The sequence below is a fragment of the Peromyscus californicus genome, unplaced genomic scaffold, assembly GCF_007827085.1.
Source record: "Peromyscus californicus insignis strain IS unplaced genomic scaffold, ASM782708v3 Scaffold_4__1_contigs__length_199733344, whole genome shotgun sequence".
NCBI classification, from domain to species: Eukaryota; Metazoa; Chordata; class Mammalia; order Rodentia; family Cricetidae; genus Peromyscus; species Peromyscus californicus.
The window spans coordinates 14352651-14365078 of NW_026294562.1; the positions used below are offsets into that span (position 1 = coordinate 14352651).

General features: G+C 43.0%; 1 protein-coding gene across 4 annotated transcripts in view; it reads left to right on the forward strand.

The window, feature by feature from the left end:
• Nucleotides 1-12428, forward strand: part of Cfap43 (cilia and flagella associated protein 43) — a 107734-nt gene that overhangs the window by 59945 nt on the left and 35361 nt on the right. For all 4 annotated transcript variants that reach the window (XM_052760523.1, XM_052760520.1, XM_052760519.1 and 1 more), the window contains exons 14-20: nucleotides 482-654; nucleotides 2292-2441; nucleotides 5146-5276; nucleotides 6964-7120; nucleotides 8827-8913; nucleotides 10177-10254; nucleotides 12061-12186. In XM_052760523.1, the coding sequence (XP_052616483.1) occupies nucleotides 482-654; nucleotides 2292-2441; nucleotides 5146-5276; nucleotides 6964-7120; nucleotides 8827-8913; nucleotides 10177-10254; nucleotides 12061-12186 (902 nt within the window). The remainder of the gene's footprint in view (nucleotides 1-481; nucleotides 655-2291; nucleotides 2442-5145; nucleotides 5277-6963; nucleotides 7121-8826; nucleotides 8914-10176; nucleotides 10255-12060; nucleotides 12187-12428) is intronic.

Consider the following 12428-nt stretch of genomic DNA (forward strand, 5'->3'; position numbering starts at 1 on the left):
AGCACTCAGAAGACTGAGGCAGGAGGATTGTTGCAAGTTTGAGGCCAATAACACTTTTATCAAAAAAATCAAGAAAAAAAAATCTTGGTATTGTCATGCTTATTTTAATGTTAATCTTTAAGCTAATTTATGAAATGAAAGGCTGTGAAATACAGCTTATTAGTTTATTGACTATCAGTGTTAAGTATCTCTGGTTGAGGTAAATTATTTTAACTTTTTTTTTTTATCACCAAATGGCCTCTCACCTATTAATCAAACGTTTAACTTTTTTTGGTGCCTGTCCTGGATCTCACGCTGTAGACCAGGCTGACCTCGAACTCACAGACATCCACCTGGCCTTGCCTCCTGAGTGCTGGAATTAAAGGCGTGCGCCACACCGCCCGGCTGTTTAACTTTTTATTTTGCGTTTCGTAACTGTTCCTACTGATGTCCAGAGTGAGATCTCAGGCGCAGTGAGCTCTGCTCTTCTCCTCCTCTTTAGCTCCTCCTGTCTTTTCCGATGAAAGAGGAAGACTGAAGGGTGACTTCGTTCACAAGTTCCTGTATGAGGTGGAGCACTTTCTGTCCTCGGCTGTGCTGGGCTTTGAAAGCGACAAGATCTACGGCTTCTGCAGCCAGGTGCCATATATCTGTAGCTATCTGCTTCCTGAAAAGGTACGCCAGACTCCAGAGATCCTCTTGGCTGCCTTAGCAGACTAATTAATTCAACCAGCAAATGGCTTTGTTACAGTAGCAGCATCACCTTCAATCAGATGCACAGGAGTTGCTGGTTAATTAATCCATCCCAAATACAATTGAGTGACCACACGCTTATACCGCAGACAGCATTCTTGTCAGATAAACATGCGAGTGATAGAGTATTTATTTAGTGCCTTACAAATATCTGGCATTAGATCTCTTCCATAGATGCCAGCGTCTATAAGGTAGGTCATTTTCAGTGATATTTTATACCCGGGTCCTAAGTAAAATTGCACAAAATAATTCAACTATGTTTCTGTCGTGTTTCTTCCTCTCTTCAAACTGCTTCCATTCTGGGGGCACCTCCTGCTGTGCATCCCAGCCCAGTGTCTTGCTTGCTGCCTTTGGCCACTCAGCATCCCCCACTGATGCCTGTCTTCAGATCCCTGGGAAGAGACTCTACCCCATGCTTCTCTAAATTATCTTTACCTTCTCTCAGTTCTTCTCTCTTGGTGTAGCTGGTATTAGACATAGAAATTAAGAAAAAGAAGAGATGGTTTGTGGTCACGGAAGATTTGAGGAAACTGTTGCAGAAGAAGCAATATTTATGTTAGACTTGGATTTGGACATGGAAAAATAACATGTGCACCCTGAGGAAGGAGGGAAGTGGAACAGGATTGGTGGGATGGAGTTGAGAAGGACATTTCAGACAAAAGGAAGGTCATGTCCGAGGCGTGGAGAAGGGGATACATGGGACACATAGTGAGGACATTGACAACTTGTATTTTGATTTGTGTGTGATGGTATTTAAAAATGATGGCTGAATAGGGAGCCTGCATGGGACCGACCTAGGCCCTCTGCATGTGGGTGACAGTTATGTAGCTTGGTCTGTTTGAGGGGCCCCTGACAGTAGGACCAGGATCTGTCCCTGGCACATGAGCTAGCTTTTGGGAACCTATTCCCTATGATGGGACACCTCGCTCAGCCTTGATGTGTGGGGGTGGGACACGACTTGGTCCTGCCTCAACTTGATATACCATGCTTGGTTGACTTCCATGGGAGGCCTTACTCTTTCTGAGGAGTGGATGGGGAGAGTGTAGAAAGGAGATGGAGGGGGAGGACAGGGGGAGAGGAAGGAGGGGAAACTGTGGTTGGTATGTAAAATAAATTTTTAAAAAATTTAATAATAAAAAAATAAAAAATGATGACTGAAATCAAAAACCCTCAGTGTAGGCTTGGGCCCTTAATGGCAGAATCATGTACGAAGAAGCCATTCCTGGCCTGGGATGTAGATCTGTGGTTAAGAGTACTTGCTTATTATGCATAGGAGCCTGGGTTCCATTCTAGTATCTAAATAAATAAATAAATAAATAAATAAATAAATAAATAAACAAATAAATATGCTTCTTGGTCAGCAAAACCAGCTTTTATTTGTAGAGACACAATTAATTGGTGGGATAAACACAGGTGCCTACTCTGTCCCATACAGACTTATTTCCAAGGACAGCATTCTCAGACAAGAACCTAATCACTCATGTAACGCACACCTACAAAGCCCAAGACGCCAGTGGCCTGGTCTTTGTCATAACGCTGTTCTTTGCTTTGATTCACAGGACCACACTGGCACTTGTATACTTAAGCCACACCAGAAAGTCCAAAGCAAACAGTATGGATCTGGAATGATCTGTATGTCTTCACATGGATTATGGCTCCTGACAGTAGCTAAATGTGGATTTCTCTTTATCCGAGATATTTTCAGTCTGGTAAATTTTAAAAAGAATATCTAATCAGGGAGGGGGTGGTGGTGTTAGAGGTTGCTCAGTGGTTAAGAACATTTGTTGCTCTTGCCGGGGACTCAGGTTCCGTTTCCAGCATCCATTTGGTGGCTTACAACCAGTTCCAAGGGGTCCAGCACCCTCTCCTGGCTTCCATAGGCTCCAGGCACACCTACAGTACACATACATACATGCAGATAAAACACTCACACACATAAAATGAAAATAAATCTTTTAAAGAATTATATAAAAAAGATACGGGGTAGGGGCCAGAGAGATGGCTCCCAGGTTAAGAACTCTTCCAGGGGACCCATGTTTGGTTCCACAGCTGGGCTGAGTGGCTCACAACTGCCTGTAACTCTGTCTCAAGGGTATCCTATGCCCTGGCATCCAGCAGCACCTGCACTCCTGTGCACATACTCACACATATCCATAATTAAATAGGAATAGTTTCTACAGTGTGGGGCGTGCACATGGATTTCAGGCAGGAACAAAACCCTTAGAAAAGGAATCAGAACTTCCTTAAGAAAACTGACCCATTTTTTTTCACTCACTGAGCGTATCAATGATTTTTAATGCAGTCAGCCTGCCGCTGTATAGGAGGGAGCCCCAGCTGGCCCACTGAGACCCGCACACACAGGGCATGGGCAGGGCAATGCAGTTGAGCTCCTGCCCAGCTTCCTACCAGCAAGCTCTTCCTCAGAAACTTACTGAGGGGCTCTGAACTCCCAGTGCTCTGCGGTGAAGTTAGGGAACCTGCTCCCTGCCTGCTAAAGGCTCAAGGGAAGGAAACTGCTTTGAAAATGATGTGCTTGGCAGGGATGCTCCTCTGGCCTGGAGGGCCTTGGCTTATTGTCACTATCCTTCTCAATCCTTCAAAGATGCTGAAAGAGCAGAAGGCGGCAGGGAGACCCTTGTCTGAGTCCGCCAACACTAGCATCTGATTTCCACTACCCGCAGACTCTGAGAAATTGAGAATGGTTGCTCCTCCCTAGAAGGTCAAGCATGCTTTCTAGGTTGGAGATTACATTGTACCGTCTGCCTGTGTGATTTAATTTGCTCAATGATTCTTACCCAGTTTTCCACCCCTCTCCTCCAGACACTGGAAATATCATAACTACCCCTGCAACAGCACTCTCCCACATGTCCACAGATACCTGTGTCCCTGGTTGGGCACATGGCAGTTTCTTTACTTCTCCTTTAGAAGGAAGCAAATGTGGACAAACTCAATACTGTTCTATGGGAGAATCATGACTCTGTTAGGGACTGGGTTTCCTCTCTTCTTGGTGTGTGAGATATGTGAATGTTGATGTTCACTGTGGGGTGCAGGCCTGCACAGGCCACCGAGGAGGGATAGAAAGGTCAGAGCACAAGCTTCCCTTGTTGAGGAGATGGCCTTCACTTTGTTCTTCACTGCTGTCAAAGCCCTGCTAGCTAGCCCACAAGCTTCTGGAGTTTTTGTGGGCATGTGCTGAGAAACGGATGGCTGCGTTGCTTCCTCTGGTCTTTATGTGGGTTCAGGGGATTCGAACTCGGGCTGAGAAGCCTGCCCTGCAAGTGCTTTACACCCTGAGACGTCTCTGCAGGCCTAGAGGTTGCTTTTAAGTGAATGATTCACAAACTCTGCTGCACCGTCTGAAGCTGGTGCAGCTGATAGTGGTACAACATGGCGAGGCAAAGCCCCTCACAGATGGAGTTATTCATGGAGGCATGGCCACTAAAGCAAGGAAATACCCTAAGTTTCATGCGCAGAAGACTAGGTAAATAAATGACTTAGGGTACAAAATCAATACACAGGTAAAACATGGACTACCAGGCAGGCTTGAGACAGAATAGGGAGAGCCTTGTGTAACAATACAGAAAAATTCCCAAGAAATGTTCATTGTTGAATACAAAAGCAAGGTACCTTATACATATATATATATATATGTATTTTTTTCTATAATTTGTGTGAAAAAAACTCATGTTTTCATAAATTTTTTTCTGAAAGGCTCTTGGTGGTATTGTATTCATAGCTTTTGAGGGAAATGCTGGGCCGTGGAGTCAGAAGAGCTTCCGTGCCAGCCTCACTGATAGTTTTTTACTTTAGTTTATTTGGAGGTATTGTCAGTTCAAAAAGGAACATGGAAAGATGTCAGGCCTGAGTACCAGGACAGCATCCATTGGTTTTTACTAAACGAGCTTAACCTGTTGTCCTGTGTAGACTACATCAGCAATGCATTTGTTTGGATTACTTAATTGGTTTAATGAGCACACCCCAGGGCATGTTTTCTTCCTTCTGTGAGTTTCTCATCACCTTTCCCCATCACACTCAACCGCTTTAAACAAAACAGATCCTGCCTGATTCATGATTCATGAAGCCTGCCTCATTTTGCTCACTGAAGGTCCCTCCCCTAACTCCATAGCCCTCAGCAAGCACACTGGCAGAGCGTCTGACCGTCTGCTGTCAGCCACCGGTTCTGATCCCAGTCCTTCCACATCACACAAAGTATTGGAAAAATAAATTAATATTGGCTTGAACTAGAGGTTTTAAGTGCTGTGTATTATCAAGAACTACCTCTGTAGCAACTAAAATGTCATTGGAAGTACAAAAAAATTGCCCATAAGCAAAAGTATATGTGACCATGTTAGAAAAAAAATGCTGGAGAATTGCATTTTATCATTTCTCTATTTTATTCCTAAAACCATTGAGGAAGTATTTGCTCGGTGTCGAAGTCATTCTCATCAGGGGCATGGTATTCAGTGCATCAGAATGTCAATGGATGGACAACACATCCTGGTGAATGGGAAAGATGACGGCACCCTGGTCTACCTCAAATGGAAGTATGTATGGCACACAGTAAGCAATGTTACATGGTATGGTATTTTAAATTCAGAAGGCCGGTATCTCAAGAAACAGACTGTTGGATGCAGAGATCTGAGAGGAGAGGGCACACCATGCTTGCTATAGGAGCCATGTAGAAAGCCCCAGGGTAGATAAAGATGCTGAGGAAGAAACATGGCCAGAGCTCTCATTTCCAAAAGAAGGATCTAGAAGGATAGACTGAGCTGGGATGGGTAAGATCATCAAGTTCTGGTGCATAGGGGCGACTTCTTGTTGTAGGAACTTGACCCTGAGGCTGTTAGTAGCTGAGAAACAATTGCCCTAGGTGTGAGAGCTCCCCTCCCCCAAGGAGTTGTCCAGAGTAAAGAGAAACTTGCATCTTATTAAATAACTCGTAACATGCCCTTTACAGTCGATGAATAAACAGTGTCTTGGGCAACAGCAAACAAGTGTAGGAGCTCTGTTTAGAAAAGGAAGGCCATCTGAACTCCACACTAAACAAAGTTCTGAACCTTGGTCCAGGACTTGCAAGCCTTGTGACCCATAGGCGTTCGATGATACCTCTAAGTCAGTGGTTCTCAACCCCTGGGTCATATCAGATATCCTGCACATCGATCATCTACATTATGATTCATAACAGTAACAAAATTACAGTTATGAAGTAACGACAAAATAATTTTGTGGTTGGAAGTCATCACAATGTAAAGAACTGTATTAAAGGCTCACGGCATTAGCAAGGTTGAGACTTACAGTGTTGCTCAAGGTGGTAGTCTTTAGCTTCTGTGAACTTGTTGGAAATCCGTATATGGGTGCCACCCCCTCTGCCAGCCTCAGAGTGTCACACCCATCCTACTTTGCCTTTCTGTTGCCCTGATAAATGCCACGACCAAAAGAAACTTGGGGATGAGAAGGTTTATTTCAGCTTACAGATTTGTAGTCTGTCATTGAGGGAAGCCAAGGCAGAAGCTCAAGGTAGGAGCTTGAAGTAGAAGCCTCAGAACAACACTGCTTGCTGGTTCACCTCCCCTGGCTTGTTTATACAGCACAGACCCACTACTAAGGGATGTAACAGGACCCACTGTATGCTGAGCCCTGTTACATCAGCAATCGAGATAATGTCCAGGAGACATGATCACAGGCCAGTTTAATGGAGGCATTTCAATTGATGGCTCCTTTTCCTAGGTGACAATAAAAACTAACCAGCAGAGTAAATAGGCCCAGGAATGTGTTTTCCCAAGCCCTCCCAGTTATATTAGCATGAAGATTGAGATGCCCTGGTGTGTGGCATGGAAATATCCTTTTGGGGTGGGCTGTGAGGGATAGATCCAATAATGAGATCACGTATATGATGAAGCCTGGTGCATTCTGGGGGCTCAGTTACAGCTGTAGTTCTTCTGTGCGGCTTTTCCATTTTGGGGTGAGGGTACAGGAAAACATAAGGAGAGACCACCCAAGAAGGGTCAGGAGCCTGTGTCCTTAGAAGTCCATGAAGGGTCCTCTTCTGAGAAAAAGAGGCCCAGTGGATAGAGGCACCGTGGAGAACTCCCCCGTGTTTCTTTGTGTGGTTATCTGGAAATAACACTGCTAAATGTGATTATTTTAAGCAGATTTTTATGGTTATGTATTCTCTCTCTCTCTCTCTCTCTCTCTCTCTCTCTCTCTCTCTCTCTCTCTCTCTCATATTAGGCGGCTTGGACCAAACTTAGCAAGTGAGATCTTTGAACACTACCAGCAACTAACAGCCGCTTTGAACAACACACTGGAAAGAGAGAATGAATATTTAGCTGCATCAGGAGTTTCCAAACATGTGGAGCAAGAAGAGGAGGAGCCAGCTGGATCCAGTGTAGCTAGCTTGCTTTCTCCCTCTATAAATAACATGGGAGTTTTCGGTTTAGAGTTTTCTTTAAGCACATATTTAATGCTATTTCTTCTTACCCAGATGTTCAGTGATTTTTCAACTAGAGTATAAGCTGCATCTGATAGAAAAATCAGCTTTTCTTAAAATGATCACAAATATTATATCTCAAATTTCACTTAGACTGTAAGATCTGTGTTTGCTCAAAAAAATGTTTTTACCAATATTGGTGTATGATCAGAGCAGTCCTTGTGCCTTCATATCAGAGTCATGATTTAGAAAGTGGCTAGAAAGCAATGTTTATTTGCTTCTTCAACAAATGCTTTTTAAAATGAAATAAAAATCACTTTCTCATCTAGCTAGCTTGAGGAAGCCACCGCCATAGCTGTCTATGCTCACACTCTGTACACCTCGCTGGCTTTCACAGTTAGAATGGGCGTTCAGAAGCAATGAAGCTTTGCTTAGGGTGACTTTTACACTTTCATTGCCAATTATGGGTTTTTGTTTGTTTTGTTTTTGTTTTTATTTCTAAGACAAAGTCTTATTATATAGCATTGGCCGGCATGGAACTCGCTTATATTGCAGGCTAGCCTCAAACTCAGAGATCGACCTGCCTCTGCCTATTATATTTTTAAATATGGATCCACAAAAGGAGAATTATCACAACTGAGTAGAAAGTGGTTCAACAAATAACTATTGGGTACCTACGAAGTGTTAGTCTAAGACAGACACAACCATGATGGAGAAGAATTTTTTTTTCTGATGTTCCATTCCAGTGGGGCTGCTGGTGCTCAGAGAGACAGTTACATAAGCAAACAGCTGATTAGTGAATAAGTGCTATCCATGAAATAAGAATGGTCCATACAGCAGTGTTTGCTGGACTAGCCTCTCTATAAAATCAGACATAAAGAGGGCGCCCCCTGAGGGACAAGGAGCTTGGTATGTGGTGTGTGGGGAGCAGCAAAACGTAACACAGAGACTTACTAGTTGTGAATGCTCAGCCCAGCACAGGCTCATTTCTTGCTAGCTCTTTTAACTTAAATGAACCTGTTTCTCTTTATTTTTTGCCTTGGGACTTTTTACCTTTCTTCCTTCTGTATATCTTTCCTGCTGTCTCTGTCTGTCTGTCTGGCAGCTGCCTGGCTTTTGGCCCTGGGTGTGTTCCCTTCTTTCTCCCCATTGCTTTCTCTCTTTTTCTTCTTGATCTCTGATTTCTCCTATTTATTCTCTCTGCCCGCCAGCCCCCTCCTCCACCTATCCTTTTTCCTGCCTATCTATTGGCCATTCAGCTTTTTATTAGACCAATCAGGTGCCTTAGGCAGTCAAGGTGAAACAAATGCAACCCATCTTTACATAGTTAAACAAATACAGCACAAACAAGTGTAACATATCGTTACATCGTTGAACAAATGCAGCATAAGCAAATGTAACACCCCTTTACACAGTTAAATATTCCACAGCAGAAACAAATGTAACACATCTTTACATAGCTGAAGTAATTTCCACAACAATTAGTCTTTAGAACATCTTTATTTCCGTGGTGGCAGAGGTGTGAGGATTAAAAACTTCATCCAGGCAGGCACAGTCTGGAGCTATTTTTAAATGAGACAAGTGCAAAGGGATTCAGTGAAGTAAGGTGAGAAAAGAATTGGAAGGTTTTTAAGAACTATCTGTCTGCTTCTAAACTCTCTCAGAAAAAGTTGAGCTTGGACTCATCACAAGAGGAATTAGGCATCAATCCTAACAAGGAAATTTCCTGGATCCAACAAAAAAGGGAAGAGGTATTTATTTATTTGTTTGTTTATTATTTATTATCTGTTTGCTTGTTTATTTGAGACAGGGTTTCTATGCAGCTCTAGCTGTCCTGGAAATCACTCTGTAGACCAGGTTGGCCTTGAACTCAGAGATCTGCCTGCCTCTGCCTCCTGAGTGCTGGGACTAAAGGTGTGTACTGCCATGCCCAGCCTATGAAAAGGTATTTATAAAGCATGAGATGGGTCTGAATTAACACTCTGTGATGTGCCAACTGCATTCTGTTTCTATGGAAACCTAGGGGAAAGTTAGAATGTTATCTGAGACACTCTTTGCAGTGCATTGCATTGTACAAATGACTTTCCTAAAAGCAAATACACATCTAAGCCACAGCGAGTTCCAGGATGGCCAGGGCTACACAGAGAAACCCTGTCTCGAAAATCCAAAAAGAAAAAAAATTATATACTTAACCTGAAATCCAACAAAAGTGTCCAGGAAAGCCAAAGCTAAGAAGGCCCCGTGAGACTCCAGTTTTGTGTTTTGAGGAATGTTGTCTTAAAGGGGTGGATGGGAACAGAAAGGCTGCTGTGGCTGAGGACATTATAAACAGCAGGCTGAAGGCAGTGTCTGGATCCAGTCTCACCCAAGTTCAGGCCAAAGAACACATTAGCTTAGTTTTCCTTTGTCAGTTGTTCACTATTTGATTTTCTCTACGTACTTCAGATTTGTGTGACTGACACCAGCCTGACATTGTTTCAGTGGTCATTTACAAACACCATTAGATGTAAGCAAGGGATCGCAGGAATGTGATTTCAGAGTTTGTTTGTTTGTCTTCTGTTTTTCTTGGATGCATATTCATGTGTTGGCTCGTGTGCATATGTGCATGCATGTGAAAACTCAAAGTTGATGTCAGAAATATTCTCCATCACTCTTCCACTTCCTCACTGAAGCAGGGTCTCAATCAAACTTGGAGTTTACTGATATGGTTAGTGTTGCCCTCTAGCTTGCTCTGGGACTCTGCCTTCTGAGGCTGGAATTATAGGTGGGCTGCCACACCCATCCGGCATTTATGTGTGTTTTGGGGGATCCAAACTTTGGTTCTCACAATTGTGTGGCAAGTCTTTACTGGCTGAGCCATGCCTCCCCTGCCCCAAAAATTTTAGACTGTAGTCTTTGCAAATGTTCTATTTCAGTTTTAAAGAAGTGCTACCTATATATGTATCAAAGTAACTCATTGTCTCTCCCCGTCATCTTCTCTTGCCTTATTAAGTGAAGTGCTTGCTCCATTTCAGGCCATCAAAAACGAGGTCAAAATGTTTTCACAGAAGAGAAAAGAGATCAAAAGAGGGATCAAGGAGCTTTCTAGAATTGTAAGTGCCAGAGTTGCTTGCACTGAAGTGCATCAGCCTTCCATCACATGTTACATATGGCTGCATGCACTGAAGTGCATCAGCCTTCCATCACATGTTACATATGGCTGCATGCACTGAAATACATCAGCCTTCCATCACATGTTACATATGGCTGCATGCACTGAAATAATCAGCCTTCCATCACATGTTACATATGGCTGCATGCACTGAAATGCATCAGCCTTCCATCACATGTTACATATGGCTGCATGCACTGAAATGCATCAGCCTTCCATCACATGTTACATATGGCTGCATGCACTGAAATAATCAGCCTTCCATCACATGTTACATATGGCTGCATGCACTGAAATGCATCAGCCTTCCATCAAATGTTACATATGGTTGCATGCACTGAAATGCATCAGCCTTCCATCAAATGTTACATATGGCTGCATGCACTGAAATAATCAGCCTTCCATCAAAAGTTGCATATGGTTGCATGCACTGAAATGCATCAGCCTTCCATCAAATGTTACATATGGCTGCATGCACTGAAATGCATCAGCCTTCCATCAAATGTTACATATGGCTACATGCACTGAAATGCATCAGCCTTCCATCAAATGTTACATATGGTTGCATGCACTGAAATGCATCAGCCTTCCATCAAATGTTACATATGGCTGCATGCACTGAAATGCATCAGCCTTCCATCACATGTTACATATGGCTGCATGCACTGAAATGCATCAGCCTTCCATCACATATTACATATGGCTGCATGCACTGAAATGCATTAGCCTTCCATCAAAAGTTACATTTGCATCTTACTTTGTTTCACACAATATGAAGTTCTAAACTCCTGAGGTTTCCAGGGTGTTCTAACAGGGTCAAAACTTAGCTATATCACACTCTAATGTTAAATAAACAGTGGGGTCCTGTGGAGGCCCACAGAGGTTTCCTAGTGAGATCTGAGCTTGCTTCACACAGCAGGGCTGCATTAGAGGATTGCTTGACCATGTGTATGGTTACTAGGTGACTTTACACTTGTTTCTCAAAACATATTTTGTGGACATCTGCTTTGCTATTTGAATTTTAAGACCCATTTGTGACTGTCTTGGTTACTTTTCTGTTGCTTTGATAAAATACCCTGACAAAGGCAGCTGAAGGTCGGGAGGGCTTATTTGAGCTCACAGTTCAAGGTACTTGGTGGGGAAGCTGAGGAGGAAGGAGCTTGAAGCTGCTGGTCACATGATGTCTGCACTCAGGAAGATGAGAACAATGGATGCTTGCTTAGTTCCTCTATTGTTTATGTCCACAATAAAAAGAATTCCCACTTAATCTGGGGACCAGGTAGTTTTTTGTTGTTGTTTTTGTTTTGTTTTGTTCTTGTTTAGAAGCCCATGTGTTACTTCAACAAGCTTTATCCATTTAGATCCTTCAATAAATAAGCAATTAAGTTTCCCAATTTTTCCTTTTGATTCGGTTCAGGACCCAAGCCCAGAGAAGAGCCACTGACTTTCACGGAGAATCTTCCTACCTCAATTAACCTAACCAATGTAATTCTCTATAGCCATTTCCCGAAGCAAAGAACTTCCTGACCTGTTTGACCAGAGACTTGTCTTCTCGGTGAATCTGCTCCACCACAGTGACAAATCATTGTTTTTGTTATTAGATGAGTGAATTTCTAAGTATCAAAACCTAAAACTTTAATAACCACGAATCAAACTCTTTATTCCATAGTATGTTTAGAGAAATACAACGCCTGTTTTATTGTTCAACTCTTTACCTGACAACACCCTTTCTTATTTCAAACTTCAGATTATGAGTATGATGGAAGAAAATGAAAAGGTGGAACCGATCGCAAAATTAGAGCAACAGGAATTCTGCCTGGACCTCGAGGAGCTGGAAAGACTTCACGATGAAAGCGAGGAAGAGGTAGCAAAGGTAGGAAGGTGCCTCCCTGAAGCCCCCAAATGACATGAAACACATAAAATGATGCCAAGAAAGGCTCTTCCCATGCTAGCTTCCCCAAACTCTAGTCTTTGGAAGCAATACCAGCCCTGGATTTAGCTCTCCTGAAGAGAATGACCAACAGCTGGCGGCATAAACCCACCTAGTTATTACCACACTTGGGAACAAAAAATGAGTCCATGAGAGAAGAGGTGGGACCCCAAGTCAGGGGTCTC